This window comes from Archocentrus centrarchus, chromosome 11 (assembly GCF_007364275.1).
Source record: "Archocentrus centrarchus isolate MPI-CPG fArcCen1 chromosome 11, fArcCen1, whole genome shotgun sequence".
Classification (NCBI taxonomy): Eukaryota; Metazoa; Chordata; class Actinopteri; order Cichliformes; family Cichlidae; genus Archocentrus; species Archocentrus centrarchus.
Window position 1 is genome coordinate 1,097,970 of NC_044356.1, and position 17,967 is coordinate 1,115,936.

The 17,967-nt window shown below is 42.3% G+C and overlaps 1 protein-coding gene across 1 annotated transcript in view; it reads left to right on the top strand.

Annotated features, from left to right (window-relative positions):
- The window catches only part of LOC115788355 (zinc fingers and homeoboxes protein 2-like), a 147,286-nt gene extending 130,339 nt beyond the window's left edge, over positions 1-16,947 (top strand). Inside the window, 2 exon segments of the mRNA XM_030741338.1 lie at positions 3,418-3,595; positions 16,863-16,947. Of these exon segments, the coding sequence (XP_030597198.1) occupies positions 3,418-3,592 (175 nt within the window). The 3' untranslated portion in view covers positions 3,593-3,595; positions 16,863-16,947.
- Positions 16,948-17,967: the final 1,020 nt, after the last annotated feature.

Consider the following 17,967-nt stretch of genomic DNA (forward strand, 5'->3'; position numbering starts at 1 on the left):
AGTCGACTAAACAAGGAAAAAAAATTAGACTAATCGACTAGTCTAAAACTAAGAAACACTCAGATATCAAGTTAAATTTTAGGATCTAGAATCCCGGGGCTTTTTCTCTCCTGGGTTCTACTCTTTGCTGAGGTCAGTTTTTGGCCCTCTAGTTTTTTTTTCACTTCATTGCACAAACTTGGGGGGAAGTAGCCAAAAATGAAGAAAGAAACAGCGGTGTTTCTCAGGAGGTGTGCTTCAAGTTATGTTGTAAAACTTCATCTTCAGGCCAAGATTAACAAAGTTATGGCATTTTTCTATAATAAAGTCAGGGCTGCAGCTCTTTCTGGTGGCAGATGGCTGTAACATTTAGGACAACCAATTTGTGCGCTGGGTATCAATTCAAATCTTAACAATTGGGCTACTCAACTAGTACGTCTGGTACCGACTAGTGACAATAGCGACGATTAGTCATCTATTCGACTAGTCGCGCACATCCCTAGTCAGGACCAATTAAAAAAAACCTTTAATGGGATTTAATTTGCGTGTTATTCTTTATTTATCTGCCCTTGTTTGATCTAGAAGATGTTTTGTCATCACTGGTGAGGGAGGTTTTAAAATGGAGTGATGGCTGTCACGATTCAACCTCAGCAAGGAACCCAGCAGATCAAAATGAATCTGTGAAAACACAAAAAAGGAAGTACCTTATCTCAGCCTGGTGTTTTCAGAGCTGTGCTTTAAGGTTTCAGTCTTAAATTTGAGAACAACTTTGATAAAATGGCTGATGCCCAGGGAATAAGAACAGGCTGAACATATAATGTGAAAGTTTTTCTGCTTTTACTTTTTACTGAAATGTTTTTAAAAGCAGGTCGTGTAATGAAGGACTTCTACAATGCTGTGTAAGTATATGTAAAGTGTCTGAATAATTTACTGCAATTGGCAGAGAAACACAGCAAATTAAGTGCTGAAATCATGGATATGTAGTCCTACACTGACAGCTGCTGACAGCCCTCTATAATTCTCCTGTTTCTCAGTGTGACCACCTCCTTTATTATGTAGATGAAATGATGGAAATGAATATAATTTTTCATAAAGAGTCAAGTCAATTTCATTCCTATATCCCAATCACAAAACTCCACCGCCCCACATTTCGCTCCTTTGGCTTCACGTCTGCTGAATAATTCGTGTAGTCAGTGTTTACTGAACTGCACCCCTGGTAGTTTCAGCACCATTTTCTACCCACTGACACCTTTTGTGGTGACCTGTGCAGCCAAAATAAATTTCTGCTTCCCCTCCACGGGCTCGTGCTGTTGTTTTCTCGTTGCCACATTAACATTGTTTTCAGGACATTAACCTACAAATCTACATGACTCTATTTAGTCTGCCTCTCCTTCAAGGAGCTTGGGACATGTTTGGCCAAATAACACAGCCATTATGTTGGAAACCAATATCTCCACTATAATTTGGGCAAGCCTTTTATTCTTCCCGTGAGTCTGCTCTGGGTTTCTGGCTCAGCCTTTGAAAAACACCACGGCATGAGCCCGCACTGACAGCACACTCAAATCCTTCTGGCTGCTGTTTATTTTATAAACTCTGCAACAAAGCAGTGTGTGATGTGCAATGTACAGCCGAACAATGCAGAGCGATAAAGGAAACTGTCAGCGGTGCTCAGATGGGAGTTAAGGGTTAATGATGTCTTTTTATTTCCTGATGTACAGCCTGATTTAAAGGACGAACATGAAGCTTGTCTGTTTTTTTTTCATCAGTGACAGAGGCTCATCATGTATGGGTTGTGTAGCAGTGGGTTGACTCTATGTTTTCACAGAATTTCCTCCTTCAGTTTTAAATTATTGTGATGATTGCTTTCTCCTCGTTATAATTAAAAATGCTCCACTTGTGACCCACTCACGTTAAATATGATTGTGTGCAATCACCTCAGTGGATTCTCAAAAAACAGATTGACAGTTCTCTTTGGTACTGAAGGACAAACATCTTAAAAAAGCAGATTTCTGAAATTCATCCAAAAACCGTCTCGCTTTTAGTCCAGTTCCTTTGTCTGAGCTGATGACACTTTAACCTTTTTTTTTAATCTTTGTTCAGCATGTGGCTGCTTGTCAGCTGAAAAAAACAAAGATAAAACCTTTTTAAATCCTAACATTTGTTTTGTTAACAGATTCAGAATTTTTTTTTTTAAACACTCTCAGCTGGTAAGAAACATTAAGCCACACGGGCCTACAGCCCTGTTAGTGACACCCCCTCCCCCCAGTAGCACCCAGTCACCACATAAAAATGTGCATTCCCCAACCAGTTGGCAAGGGGTTGCTGGAGGTTGCTGGGTGAAATCAGTCGTAAAGAGGGTACTGCATGCGCCAGCGTTCAGCGTGTCAGCAAACACTTTATAACTGACCAACAAGCAGTAGTGAAACTTGAAAAAAGTGTGACGCAAACTGGAAACAGAACTTTTACTATCACTCAGAGAGGCTGGCAAGTGTTTAGAGACAAGTCAGCATCTTCCACACAAACTACGGGCAACTGCGGCAATCTGCTAGCAATCTGCAAGGAGGTTTATTTAAGGTTGCACCTCTTTGTGGATAATTTCACCCAGCAACAGCCAACAACCTCTCACCATCCAATCAGGGAATACACTTTTCCCTGATGATTACCAGGTGGTCACTTTGTGGTCTCTAGGCCTGCGTGAAGAAGACCATACCTGAATTACCCGCATGTGTATGAAAAACCTTAAAAATATAAAGATGCTGTGGCCAAGGACAGTATTTATACTTTCTTAATCTCACATTTTTATCTTATTGTTAGTTTTGAACCAGCATTAATGTGTTTTCTTGGAAAGTGTGTTTGATATGATGAGCTATAGAGAAGATTTGTAACCACAGACAGGCTGAAAAAGAATATCAGAATTAAAATTTTCCATATCCTCCATTTATTTTCCTCATTTCTGAAATACATCTTCTAACTCACAGTGTCACTGAACTAAGAATTGAAGCGTTGGATGCACTTAAGCCTCTCCAGCAGAGCCCAGGAGCTGCTAAAAATTAAGCAGTGCAGGTGAAAACAGCTCTGTGGGTACCGATTAAACTACCAGACATCAATAAGCATTTATTCTGTGTGCCACAACATTAAAGCTGTATTTCAAATAATTATATCATATATGACAATGTGACAGTGCCTAGTGTCCAATGAATACTTTTACAGTTAAAACTTGTTAAAATAAAAGAATTAAAAATAATTTTTAAAAATGTAAAAATAAAAAAAAACTAGTTAAAAAGTGCAGGCCTTGTTTCTTGGAACAGTATTCCTACTATGCAGGCTGTATAAAAGATGCATGTAGCCAACTTTGCCTGCTGGTTTCTTTAGCTTAGCACCCTGCACCTTTTCCCTCTAACGTGACTCTCTTAACCTCGTGTCGCTCCTCTCCGACAGACTGAGACAGCAGAGCGTGGCGGAGCTGAAGAACGGGGGACAGAACGGGGGACTCCTCGGAGGAGCACGGGAGGTGTTCGGGACCTGGCTGGAGGACTCGAGGCGAGGAAGGGAGCTGCTCATGGACAGAGAGAAGAAGATGGCGGAGGACGCATCCGGGAGGCTGACCGGATAAATGGTGAGAATTTGATGGGTTTTGTTGCGGCTCGTTTTGGTATCAGCAGCTGTCCTTGAATTTGTGATCTTCACCGAGGCTCTGAGGTTTGTATCACTGATGGTTTTGTGTTTTACTTGTTACTCCTGATCAGCAGGATGCTGCTGAAATACTTCCAAATCATTTTAGAAATGTCTGATGAGTTCAACAAGAGCAGATGGCCCTCTGAAAAGGTACATGCATGTTAGAAAATATTTAGTGCATGTTATAAGGGCAGTGTTTTTTAATTAAACCTGTAACTGAATTACATTCACTGGCAATACAAGTGCTATTTCTTAGTTAAATGATTAATCACTTATTTTAGAAAATGTCAGAAATGACAAATGACCTCTTTTCAAGCAATTAAATGAAGCATGAATCACATTTTTTCAGTGGTGCATCTCTGATTTTGGCTATTCTTCTGTAGTGAGAGAAGCACAAATTAACTTCTGTCTGAGGATTAAAGGTGGAATTTTCCAGAAAACAAACTTTCAGACACAAACATGGAATACTTTTTTTTGTTTTTTTTTTTCCTCGCAAAGCTCACTTTTACTTCTGCATTGTTTGCATCGTTACTCTCCAGCAGTTTCCTTCTACACTTTTTTTCTTCACATCACTGCTGCCTCCAGGTCGGTGCAGCCAGGATCTCCTCACCAGCGTGCATTAAACCAGAGGCCTGCACTAACATGAGCACCCATCAAAAATAACTACATTTCTAGAAAAAGATGGGATATTTTATTACCAGTGTGTTTCTACACTTGTGCACAATGATTTATTAAATAAAACACAAAATAAGAGATTGAGACCTTAAATTTATCTGGAAAGTTCAGAGTTCTGCAGTCAGAGGAGTCACTGCCTTCTGAAACTACTTGTTGAGGATGAGGTTCACAAATTTTACATTGTGGATGTGAGAAAGACACTGTGTTTTCTTAACACCATGATTCTGGGTCTCTGTTTAGTCACTTCCTGTTTCATTTTAAATATCTGTTTGTTACACACGTTGGGAATCCTGCTGCCTCACCTCATCAGTTAATCACCTGCCTCAGTATTCACACCTCCTACTTACTATTTAGCTGAATAATTTGGTTCTTTTAGACATGGTTACTGTGTCGAATCTGTATTATATTGCCAAAAGTATTCACTCACCATCCAAACCATTGAATTCAGGTGTTCCAATCACTTCCACGGTCACAGGTGTATAAACCAAGCACCTGTTCATGCAGACTGCTTCTACAAACATTAGTGAAAGAATGGTTCACTCTCAGGAGCTCAGTGGATTCCAGTGTGGCACCGTGATAGGATGCCAAATGTGCAACAAGTCTAGTCATGAAATTTCCTTGCTACTAAATATTCCGTAGTAGCCGTTAGTGGGATTATAACAAAGTCAATGCAATTGGGAACAAATGGTAGGCCACGTGAAATCACAGAGTGTGCTCACCAGATGCTGAGATTCATAGAGCGCAGAGGGCGCCAACTTTGTGCAGAGTCAGTCGCTGCAGACCTCCAAACTTCATGTGGCCTTCAGATTAGCTCAGAAACAGTGTTTATAGAGCTTCATGGAATGGGTTTCCATTGCTGAGCAGCTGCATCCAAGAATTACATCACCAAGTGCAATGCAAAGCGTCGGATGCAGTGGTGTAAAGCACAGAGACGTGTTCTCTGGAGTGACGAATCACACCTCTCCGTCTGGCAACACGTTCCAGCATGACTGCGCGCCAGTGCGTAAAGCAGGTCCATAAAGACATGGATGAGCAAGTTTGGTGTGGAAGAACTTGACTGGCCTGCACAGAGTCCTGACCTCAACCCAACGGAAAACCTTTGGGATGAGTTCGAGCAGAGACTGCGAGCCAGGCCTTCTTGTCCAACATCAGTGTCTGATGTCACAAATGCGCTTCTGGAAGAATGGACAAAAATTCCCACAAACACACTTCTAAACCTTGTGGAAAGCCTTCCCAGGACAGTTGGGCTGAGATCATATTAAATCCTATGGATTAAGAATGGGATGTCACTCAAGTTCATATGCGTGTGAAGGAAGATGAACAAATACTTTTGGCAGTATAGTATTTGTACAGCCTATGCAAACAGCCAACACCCATTGCCAGCATTTATACTTGTGCTCTTGTCTCATCGTTGTTTTGCAGTTTTGCTGCCAAAACACTAGCTGTCAGTTGGATTTTCCCTCTTGAAACTGATCCATTCTCTTCCAATTGAGTCAAACGTTGGCAACAGAAGAAGTAGCCGGAACTACATCGGAGGAAATGACGTAACCGAATGCACCAATCGTTGCATTTCTAGGGAGGTGCATGTCAGGTTACAGCATCAGTTTTGGTGTAGGGTTTCAGAAAGTTGATTTAAATCAGAAGCACAAATCCCGCTTTGTTCACATGGTAAATGGACTAGTTCTTATATAGCGCTTTTCTACTCAGATATGAGCACTCAAAGCGCTTATACAACACGTTCACATTTACCCCATGCACACACATTCATACAAGCACTTCCATGATTAATTAATTAAGCTAAGTGCTTTAATCGTCTAACATTCACTCACATTCATACTCCGACAGAACGGTCGGAGAGCAACTTGGGGTTAAGTATCTTGCCCAAGGATACATTGGCACGCAGCCTGCAGTAGCCAGGAATTGAACCACTGACCTTCCAGTCAGTAGGTGACCTGCTCTACCTACTGAGCTACAGCCACATGTCTGGTTATTGTGTTCCTTGTGTTCTTGTTGCTTTGTGATCTCCTCATATGTGACCTTTGGGGCTGTTTCATGGACTGCTTTCCTTACCTGGTTTGTTTGCCTTCCTGTGAATGACCACTGCCAGTTTTTAGTTGAAAGATTTGTATTTTTTTTATGCTTTCCTGATCCCCATGTTCTGCAGTACAAAGTAAAAAAATACTGAGCCCTCCTCTCTTCTTTTAAGATTAGGCTTATAGATCGAGCTTCAGGGTACAGGGGGACTTCCCATGATGCACTGAGCTCTTCCTCTCCACTCGTCTCTTTTCTCTCCTGTGTTTATGTATCACTGTTACGTTGTTTCTTGTCCTGTTTGTTGTTTGCGGTCTCTCTGTGTTCCTCTTATCTCTTCTTTTTCAGCTCTCACACTCACCCCCTTAAAGGGGAGTTCTTCTTCCCCACTATCGCCAAATGCTGCTCAAAGGGCACCATCAGATTGTGTGGATTTTCTTTCTAATATTATTAGACCTTTACCTTACTTTATAAAGGTGCTTGGGATGACTGTTGTTGTGAATTGGCACATTTAAATAAAATTGAGCCCCACATCTCTTTTTTTTTTTTTTTCCCTGCTGGGATTGGCTCCAGTCTCCCGATTACCCGGAGCTGGCTGAGCAGTGGAGAAAATGGATGGATGAATTGGAGTGAATTATATCTGTGGCTGCAGGTTTGACCACCTACAGACTGAACTGATTTAACTCAGCAAGGCCCTCATTGGTCCCTTGTGTGTCCCCCTCCTCTCCCCAGCCTGTCAGTGTTGAAGCCAACACCTCGATCCCAGGCAACAAACAAAACTACTCGAGCCAGTCACCGTCTGTGTGTGTAGCTGTGTGAGTTTTGGCTACAACTGCTCAGCAACAAACACCAACTTCGGGAAATTTTAGGGAAAAAAACACATTATTGGAGGTCCAAAAATAGCAACAGACCCCCCGGTGTGGTAAAGTTTGATAGATAAAAGGCTCCGCCTGGGGCAAAGTGTGATGACAGTGTGTTGGTTGTTCCCTCCTCTGTCTGTTCTGACAGAAGATTGAAAGTCTTAATGTTTCTACACAGCTTTCTGCTTATCAAAATAGAATCTGTTCAAATGATTTCCTCAAGACAAATGACTGTAAATGAGGCAGACACTCGACTTCTTACAGTGTCAGTTTTGAAAGATTGTCGCCACTTTTGGGTACCTTCAAAATCAGCTCCTGACAGCTGGAATCAATAATCAATATGCAGCATTTTGAAAAACCAACAGTAAGTGTAGGAGTGGAAAATAAAACGCTTCCTGTCAGTGATATTTGAAAAAGGTTCCTGCTCCTTTTACCTGCTTCAGTTCAGTCCAAAAAAAATACTTTATTATCCCACAGGGAAAGAGCTGAGGTAAGGTGACATGTGCACAGAAAAATACAAAATCTCAAAAGCTGTTCCTTCCTACGTAAAGGTAACAGAGGAATATTGTTCATGTGAAGGTGCCAAAGATAAATTAAACCACAGCTTTGAGGACCAACTGCACTGCTACATACATACATACTACGACATGGAGCTGCATGTCAAAAACGGATGAAAATTTGGGGGGAAAATTTTTTTTCTTTTCAAAAAATGTGCACATACTCTGCTGTGTGCTGTATTTGAATCCTTTTTAGCTGTGCTCCCCTCAGACAGACAGAAACTGAAACTCTAATCTCAGTTAAATAAGAAACAGGTCGCAGCGCTCCACTCAGCAATAATAAAGATGGATTCCAATAAAAATGCAATCAAATAAATCCCGATGTTGTGACTTTCCAGGGGAAAACTCTGTGGAGCGGTGGAGGTCGACGTGTCCTCACTTTTACTGCATCAGACGGCAGGTTCTAACAAGCAGAGACGTAAACATCACTCTTCATATACAGCTACTTTGATGCTGTATTTAGTACCCTACTATGTGGTGTTGAGACGTGGACACACTCCAGTGTTTGGGTCCGAAATTCGAGGCATGTGAAATGTGGACAGAAAGAACAGCCAAAATCACCAATATGGAAATTTTGCGTTGTCTAAACAGAACAATATCCTGGCTCATGAACTTAAGTCAAAGGGTTTGAATAACAAATAGGTCGTGCTATCGATCACCAACATTCCTGGAGGACAAAACACTTGAAGAAGAAAATTCATCCAACTCCACAGATAAGTATTTAAAAGGCTGTCCACTGCCTTGGTTTAGCATGTTATCTACCTCTATCCTTCTTCTGACTTCAAAAAGATTTTAAACTAGAGACTGAGATCATCAACTCATCGGGAAAGTGTTTACTGAGGTCACAGAGTAAGGGATAAGTTAAGTAGTTTACTCATCAACTTCTTATTGCAACTACTGGCTGATTGGTTTCACTTTTTAAACTTTGACCAAAATTCAGGCACAAACAAATCCGTCCACTGAATGGCTGTAACTAACTCGTGGTTCAGCCCTAACTATAATCTTAAAAATAGAGAGGGTGTCTGTCTCCCGAATCCAAACTGGGAGCCTGAAAGCTGAAGGCTCTGCCTCCCATTCTACTCTTAAGTATCCTAGGAACCACAAGTAAGCTCAAGCGCTCTATTGGGGTGATATGGTACTATGAGGTCTTTAAGATGTTTTCATTCATCAGGTCACTGGTGACCCATCCAGGAAAAGGCCTGCATTTTGTTGAAGCCACATGCTTAACACTACATTCTTCAAAAAACGATGTCTTATACATTGTGGCATTCGCTTCCAAAGTATAGAATACATTAAACTGTGATGACATCACAGTTTAATGTGATGAAATGGAGAAACTGAGTGAAGAAAAATGCAAAGGAGGACAAAGAAGAATAAGCAAACCAAAAAAGAAGTCATTGATGAAGCAGCCAAAGAAGAACATAAAAGGAGACGGCAAAGACGTAGACAGCTAAAAAGATAAAGTACAGTAACAACTCAGAGAAACCAAAATCACCTGGTTTATGTGGTCCAAAGGCAAGTTACTTAAGTCTTTTTTTCAATCCTAAAAACACATTTTTTTGTGTGACCCTTCTGGTCCATTGAATCTATGCAGGCACCAGACCCACTGATGCGCAAACCTGTACCCCAGCAAATTAAACTGTGCACAACTTGGACTGGGTCCCCTTGGTTGAGTATGGCTTCCTTAGAAACAAACTTAGCAAGAGTTTTCCTCTGGGCAAAAAAAGTCTCTAAAATTTTCCCTGACATAAAACTCATGCCAGACACTCAGTACTAAAACATTTAGTATTCCCTTTAAGCTCGGGTTTGGTCTCCACCAGCTCCTAAAGGAAACGTCTGGGAGTTTTACTGCAGCTTTACTGCTTTCTTCATCAGTCAAATTTTGATAAGTGGGCTGATAAATCACTCGCAATAAATACAGTAATATGGGGCACCTGGGTGGCTTAGTGGTAAAGCCGGCGACCACATACATATGCCGCATTGCGGTGCAGGCAGCGCAGGTTCGAGTCCCGGCCCATCGCCAATTTGCTCGCGTGTCTTCCCCTGTATCTTTCCCCCATTTCCTGTCTCTCTCCACTGCCGAGAAAAGCCACTGTGGCCAAAAATGCAAAAAAAAAAAAAATACAGTAATATATAATCAGTAATCCTAATTACAGTAATCGTCCCTTAAGATGAAAATAATGATTTAGTGCCGCTTTGGCTCTTCCAGGATCTTTCCCATCTTCTTCATCTAGTAGGACATTTCCAACATGATACCGTTACCAAGATTTTTATAACTGCAGGTTTTCTATACAAATACTGCATCTTAATGCCAAAGCCAAAAGGTCACAAACTTCACTATGACATTGACAAGGCTTTTTGCTTCATTTTCTTCCCCAGTCTTCTGCAGCTGCTCTCATAAACAAATCCACTCTCCACCCTCTCTGCTCCAACCCACACATCAGACTGAGAGACTGTGAACAGGTCATTGTTTACAGAAATGAGATGAGTCCAATTTTGATGTCAAACATGATAAACCCCAAATTAAGCTATTATTTTTTCACAGTTAATTCAGCAGCAGCAGCTGCAGTAAGGTGAAGCATGTGAAAACTACATGTTACAGTAGATTTATCAGAGGTGCTCAGGGGGGGGGGGGGCTTTTGGTGCGGGTGATTTGGACCATGAGCGGGATGATAAATTAACACAAGCAGCTATCTAAACTCTGGCACTTTGTGGCTGCGGCCGCAGACTCATCGGCTCTGCCAGGCGCTCGGTTCAGGTGCCAGTTATCATTGGAGACTGAATTCTGCTCTCCAAATCAGTTTGGCACCCAGATTACTGAGTGTGGCAGGTGAACGCTGGAATCCACCAAACGCTGCTGATGGAAAATCTGCTCCAGAAAGAAGTCACACTCGAACTCTCTGAAATATGTGGTGCTGACTAAAACAGGCAAATATGGCAACAAGAAATCCTGAATTTTCTTATTAAACGTCCCAACAGATGCCGTTCAGTTTTCACTGAGCAGTAACAGCATGCTTTTATTAGGCTTCATTACTGATGGCATGTTGATGTTTTAGATAGATGGAATATTGATACTTAAAACTAAACAAATTCCATGTTTAAGGTTATAAATAATGACCTTTTTGCTTCCTCTTTCATAGCCTAATACTTGTTTCCTCTGTCCTCAGTAGCTTGTTAACGTGCCCTCGGCATCTTTCTTTCGCTGCCACAGGAGCTGTCCTTAACTTTCAAAAACTATCACAATTGTCTCATTTTTAATGAGACACAACCCTGTTCTTAGGGCTGCAGGTGACTTCTATAGTGAACCCATCACATCCATCCATCTATTTTCTACCACTTACCTAGGTCTGGTTACTGGGGCAGCCTTCTAGGCAGAGATCTCCCTCTCCCCAGCCACCTCATCCAGCTTTTAATGGGGGATACAGAGGCATTCCAGACCCAGCTGAGAGACATAATCTCACGTGCCCTGGGTCTGTCCAAACCACTGCAGCTGGCTCCTTTGCATGTGGAGGAGTAGAGGCCCTACTCTGAGCCCAGCCACCCTTTGGAGGAAGCTCATTTTGGCTGTTTGTATCACCAGTCTCACTTTTTTGGTCACTACCCAGAGCTTATGGCCATATGTGAGGGCAAGAAGGTAGATCAGCCAGTAAATCGACAGGTTCACCTCCACCCTCAGCTCTCGCTTCACCACAGCGGACCAGTACAGCATTCACATCACTGCAGACGCTAATCCATCAGTCCATCTCCTGCTCCACTCTCCTCTCACTCATTAACAAGACCCTGAGAAACTTGAAGTCCCCCACTTGGGACAGAAATCCTAATCCAGAGTAGGCACTTCACCCTTTTGCAGCTGAGAACCAAAAAGGGCAAAAACCAGCCAAAAACCTCTTATTGATTGCTTCAAAAGCATCTGTCTCATTGGCAATGGGTTGTAACAGCTCTGACCCTAGAATGAGATATTCACTGTAGGAAGTCGAGTATTCAGTACTTGCTTAGCTCTGATTTGTTCTCTGCCAACTCCTGAAGGAAACATCGGGCAATCGCTGCTGAAGCACCTGTTACCTGTCCTTACTTGCCGTGAACAGCTGGTCAACACGGAGCACATCACCGCTGAGACTTCTGATCAAACATAATTTGGATTACCGTAATTACGTGACTGTTTGTCTTATCAGAAAAATTCAAACAGTTTCTGAAAGCTGAGAAATTTCACTTCGCACCCAACATAGGGTTACTACGGTAATTGCTGCCAGAAGTCTGCAAACGGCGGGACATTTGAAGTACGTTCTGTCCCCAGCGACTGGTCCGGTATTAAAGGGTTAACCCTTTACCTGCTGGTTCATCGTTTCTTCACTGCTTCTTCTCTCATTTTTGACTCTCGGTTGTTCGATGCTGAGCAGGTAGTGCCTGTCAGAGCTGCAAACAGTCCTAAAAAACACTTAATGTGTCAGCCAGAAAACCAAAACTTCAAGCTGAAAGACAGTGAAATGCTCTTGAGAGTAAATAGAAGCCAAGAGTGGGCTGCTAAATCACTCTGAATGACAGCTTTCAGATTAAACACAGTCATTTAATCCTTTGTTAAGATGAAAATATTGATTCGGTGCTGCTCTGAATAAACTATTACAAGCATGTTTGTACTGTTTTACAACAGACCACAACTCAGCAGCCAGTGAAAAATGGTCGATATCACAGCAAAAGAAAAAAATTCACATTCTGTAATTAATCTAACCACAAAAAATACACACAGAAAAGCACAATTTAACACACATCAGTCAATAAAATACAATTTTAAGACCTTGAGAGGAGAAACTGCAGAAAAAAATTAACTCAGACAATATTTAAACACAATTCCCTGTTATTGGTCAGAAATCATTCGGCAATGATTCAGCTTAATTAAAGACTGACAGGTCATCAATATAAAAAAGTTAGTCAGCCATTAAGCAAAACAAACTACAAATGAAATACGCATTCCCGTTATTAATCTTAACGCTAGTCTGTTGGAGAGGAGGCCAAGGTAAACGGTAGATGAAAGAGAAATATCTGCTGGGAATTTTAAGAATAACGGTGATGAAGTGAAGCGAGAAGTGTTCACAGGTCTTACAAATGGAGAGGAGCAAGGGGGCAAATTCAGTGAATAGAGAGAACAAATCCTAAAGCACGAGTTAAATCAACACTCCAAGCTCAAAAAATTCAGCTCATTTAAAGCTGCTTTTCTTTAATACGTTTGCTTTATTTATTTATTTATTTTTGTGTGTGATTTTTACACACTAGGTGAGGGGTTAAAGGTCACATGAGCAAGATGATACTAATAAAGAGTGCTAAAGAGCGATGGCATCAACCAGATTATATTAGGTAACGACTGATGAAGTAAAAACAAATTTCTGCAGTAGCGCTAATTGATGTCCCCATCTTATCTGTGTGTGTGTGTGTGTGTGTGTGTGTGTGTGTGTGTGTGTGTGTGTGAGTGCGCACACATCATCCATTGTCCTGTCTCACTAATCACAGCAGCTCGGAGCTTCATTTAATCACCGGAGCGCAGTGCGGCGTCCTGTAATAACTTATCAACAGTCGTACCTTATAGATGAAGCCTTAATTGCCAAAATGCTGCAGAGCCTCTCCCTCACTGTCATCATTATGATGTAAAACACAGAGCAGCGAGGCACCCGGAGTTGCTCCCAGGTCACCTCAATCTTAAAGAACATCAGTTTTAATAAAAAAGAAGAGTTTTTTGTCCAGTTAAAATATCTTGATTTGAAGTTGCAAAGAAATTTTGGTGCCTAATCACCCAAAGCTCCCGGCACTCCTGATGTTAAATCAAACCGGTATTATTTTCTATTGTTGCCTCATCTGTAACGTCCATTCAAACGACAGAAAGATAATCAGTTTTTAAAACTGGAAAGCACTGCGAGAACTTCTTCAAAGGCTCCTCAAAATTTATAAATTTCAATGAAAGATGAAGTTCAGAACGTTTTTGTTCATTTTGAGTTCAGTGAATCAAAAATCAAAAACCTTAACCTGATTGCATTTTTCCAACCTCCTGTTCCGCATTGTCTTTCTTTTAGTGCAGCTGTTATTAATATGAGGTGTGACCAAAAAAGTTCAAAACTGGTCCATAAAATGAAAATTGCTCGCCTGGTTTGGTTGACGTCGCGTTAAAGACAGCTTCCACCATGGCTGCTGTTTCTAGAAGACTCCCTGGAAGTCCCATTTCGACCTCTTGCTCTCTGAGCTCTGGGATCTCACCACTAATCTCAAACATTCACGCAGCAGAACATCGACGTCTGTTTCAACCTGACCTGAATTTTGTGTGAAGGATTATCGACGAGGGCCGGGTCTGGGGCTGCGACCGAGCGGTTCTCAGCAGTTTTTAGTTGAAGAGGCCACAGTTTCTCACCCTGTGGAGGCACCGCGTCAGGTGAGGAGCAAGACAGGAGCGTGTTTATTGGGATTTTTTTGGCATTCACGGGGTGTGCTCCGTGAATCCTGCCACGATTGTGGGGTTTTACTGTAACATCCTCAAATATGTGAGGGAAACAGCCTGAGCTGTGGTGTGTGCAGGGGCACATGGAGCATTGTTTTTCGGTCACACAAACACAACCTAATTAGGATATGTCATCACACAGAAACTGAAACTTTGTTAACGTTTCAGGTCAGAAGAATATCTGTAATTTCCTGCTAAAATTAATTCCAAACTTCTGTTATTAACCGATCCAGGTTACACGCCGGCCTTCAAACAGGGCAGCGTCCTGCCAACAGCTAAACCGCTGACTCTCAGCATGTATTTGTCCGGGGTATTAACCCGGAGGTGTTTCTTTATCGCTCAACAATCAGGTGTTCAGTGTATTCATTTGTTTTGTCCTGTAAAAGCTCCCCATCCTTCTAAAAAGGACTGAGAGACAGTTTGTGTTTCACAACATGTTGTGGTTGTTTTTAAAATTTGCGCTTATTGTTCTCATTGTAGCTGCTTTTCTGTCTTTGTTGTTGTTTATTCTCTGAGATTGTGTTTTACCTCTTCTGCAGCTGTTTCTTGTGTCTTTGTAGTTATTCATTTTCTTTGTCATTTTTTTTGTTTTTTTCGTGGTTGCTTTTGTGCCTCTGTAGTTGTCTTTGTTGTGTAGCAGTTTTACAGTGTGTCTTAACTTCGGACTTTCTTTTTGGTGTCTTTGCAGTTGTTTTATGTCTGTTTGTAGTTGTTGTGTGTCTCTGTATTTTCCTCTCTGTTCTCACCTTTAGTCTCTTTATTGTGGTTGTTTTCCCTTTTGTAGTCAGCTGGTGTCTTTTTTAAGCATCATGTTTCGGGTGAAGCTCAAAGGGCCTCTGACTCTTCAGGCCTGCTTCAGTAACACTCAGTAATGTGTGTATTCTGCTGTTTGCGTGTGTGAGGGTAATAAAGCTTTGTCGGCTCGTCAGCTGTTGTAATTGCACAGCTGATGGAGCAGCTGTTCGCAGCCTGTCCAGCTGAAGAAGAAATCCAGCAATTTTTTTTCTATTTGGGAACTTATTGATTAATTTCCGGTGTCGAGCTCAGAGGAGCTTAAACGGATGCTGCAGTGTTGTTTAATGTCATCTCAGTTTTTGCTTAAAACTCTCCACAAACGTGCAGAGGACGCATTGATCTGACGGTGTAGGAACTTTGCATGTATGCAGTCCTGTGAAAAACTAAGAACAACCATGATTCAGTAGCTTGTGGAACCATCTTTAAAAGCAATAAGTTGAATGGTTTTCAGTACTTTGGTACACAGAGGAGTTCCTGGTCCATTCAGTGACTACAAGGTGCCCAAATCCTCATCCCTCCACCTCTGTGCTGGCAGCTGGTCTGAGGTGTTTGTGCTGATCTGCTGAGTTTGGTTTCCTCCAAACATGCTGCTCTGCATTATGGACAAACGTCTCCCCTTTGGTCTCGTCTGTCCGAAGGACATTGTTCCACAAGTCTTGTTGGTTTGTTCAGATGCAGCTTTGCAAACCTAAGCTGTGCTGCCAGGTTCTTTCAGAGAGAAGAGGCTTTCTCTTGAAACCCTTTAAAACAAGCCATAATAGTTCAGTTTTTTTCTAATTGTACTGTCATGAGCTTTAACATTTAACATGCTGACTGAGGCCTGTAGAGCAGGGCTCTTCAACTCCAGGCCTCGAGGTCCGGTGTCCTGCAGGTTTTAGATGTGTCCCTGATCCAACACACCTGAATCAAATGGCTGAATTACCTCCTCAGTATGCAGTCAAGTTCTCCAGAGTCCTGCTAATGACTTCTATATTTGACTCAGGTGTGTTGAAGCAGAGACACATCTAAAACCTGCAGGACACCGGACCTCGAGGCCTGGAGTTGAAGAGCCCTGCTGTAGAGTCTGAGATGGGGCTCTTGGGTTTGGTGCGGTTTCTCTTAGTGTTGCACGGCCTGTGCTTGGGATGAATTTGCCTGGGAAGTCCATTCCATGGAAGATTAGGGCACCTGAGTGCTCCACACCTACAGCCTGCCAAAACCTCTGCATTTATGGAGGTGCTCACACTTACTGATGGTCAGTTAATCAATTGTATTTAATTAGCAGCACCTTCCGAATTCCTGTGGAAGCAGGAAGGAACTGCAGAGCGTCCCGAGTTTACCTACAGGTCATCTGCTGTTCACGAGCTTCCGGCCACTACTTGAATCCTCCGATTAAAAAGAGTGTGTGCGTGTGTGTGTTCATTGTGGTGTTTCTGTAATCACAGCGACTGCGGGCCTCGTTAATCGCCTCCACACAAAACACAACTGTAGCACGGTTTTCCTCTTACACAGATTAGGACGCGCGCACCGGCTGCTCAGGTCTGGCCGCCGTTATTTCACAGTGTCCCAGTTCCCAGCAGCACCAGGCGACCAGGAACACGACTCCTGGCTCAGCAATTGCTTTTTAATCCCCCCCCCCCCCCCCCCCCCCCCCCCCCCCCCCCCCATCTCTTTTTGTTTGGGTTTGTTTTCATTTTTGCTGGGAATCGTCTGAGTTCTTGTGAAACTGACATTTCTCCTATGCCGGGAACATTTGACAGATTTTAATGTGTGTGTGTGTGTTGTGTCCCCCCCCCCCCACCTCCCACCCCCACTCTCATCTGTCCATTTCAGGTGCGAATAAGATTTGCTGCCATCGCCTCCGCCACCGCCGCTGCTGCTGGAAACATACAAGAGGAGAGAAAATGAAGAATGGAGCAACAAATAAGAGTTTCTTGATTATCAGATTTTTTTTTTTTTTCCATTTAATTTTTTTTTCCGATTTTTGTTTTAATCTCTTGATTGTCGCATCTCGGCTCACGCGCAACATCCTCCTCCTGGCTGGAGCCAATCTCGTCAGCGACCTGAAGGGACCGCTGTGTAGATGTGGCACTCGCTCACACAAAAGACGAGTTTAAACACAGTAGAGCCGCCGCTGCGGCAGGCTTTATTGTGGTTTGTACCCAAATTGAAATCTGAAGAGTGCAAGGAGAAATTCAGGGTCACGATCTGTGAAGATAATTGAAATTTCCCCCCCTTACAGTGGATTTCAAATTGCTGTTTTCATTTTTCACAGCAGTGTGAGTTTTACAATAGTATTATAACACAACAGCGGAGCAAGCCTTCGGCGCGAGCTTGTGCATAGACGAGACTCAGCGCACAAACACCTTCGCGCACACGTCCTCCAGAGCGCTGTAACCAATCGCAGTTAGAACCTGGAGGAGTGACAGGCATCCTTTAAATGTAGTTTTTCTTCAGTAGGAAAAAATTCAAACCTTTCCTCAAAGAGGTGAAGTGGATCACTTCCTCTAAACTTCCCACGAGAATAAATCTACAAAGGAGTCTGGAAACAAAGCAAATTTAAGTGAAGCAAAACAACAAACATGTCTCAAAAGTAAGAAAATAGCGTCCCTTTAAACATAAATCTCAGTGGGATTAGTTTATTAATTCCTCAGTGCACACTTTGGGTGAATTAAATGAACAATTAGCATTTCACTCATGCAGCATATCAAAATTTATTCCACACGCTCTTCGTCCTTGTCAGAGCCGTCCGTCTGCATTATTATGCAACTCTTTATTTTTCCTCTAAATCAGTTTCAAGTCAGAGGAAGTTAACAGAATATTTCATTCAAAGTGGGGATTTTTTTTTATATTATTGTTAAACATACTTAATGAATCACCAGGCTGCAGCTGGAGGCTTTAACTCCAGTTTCCAGCTCGGAAAAAAGAGCTTTTACAT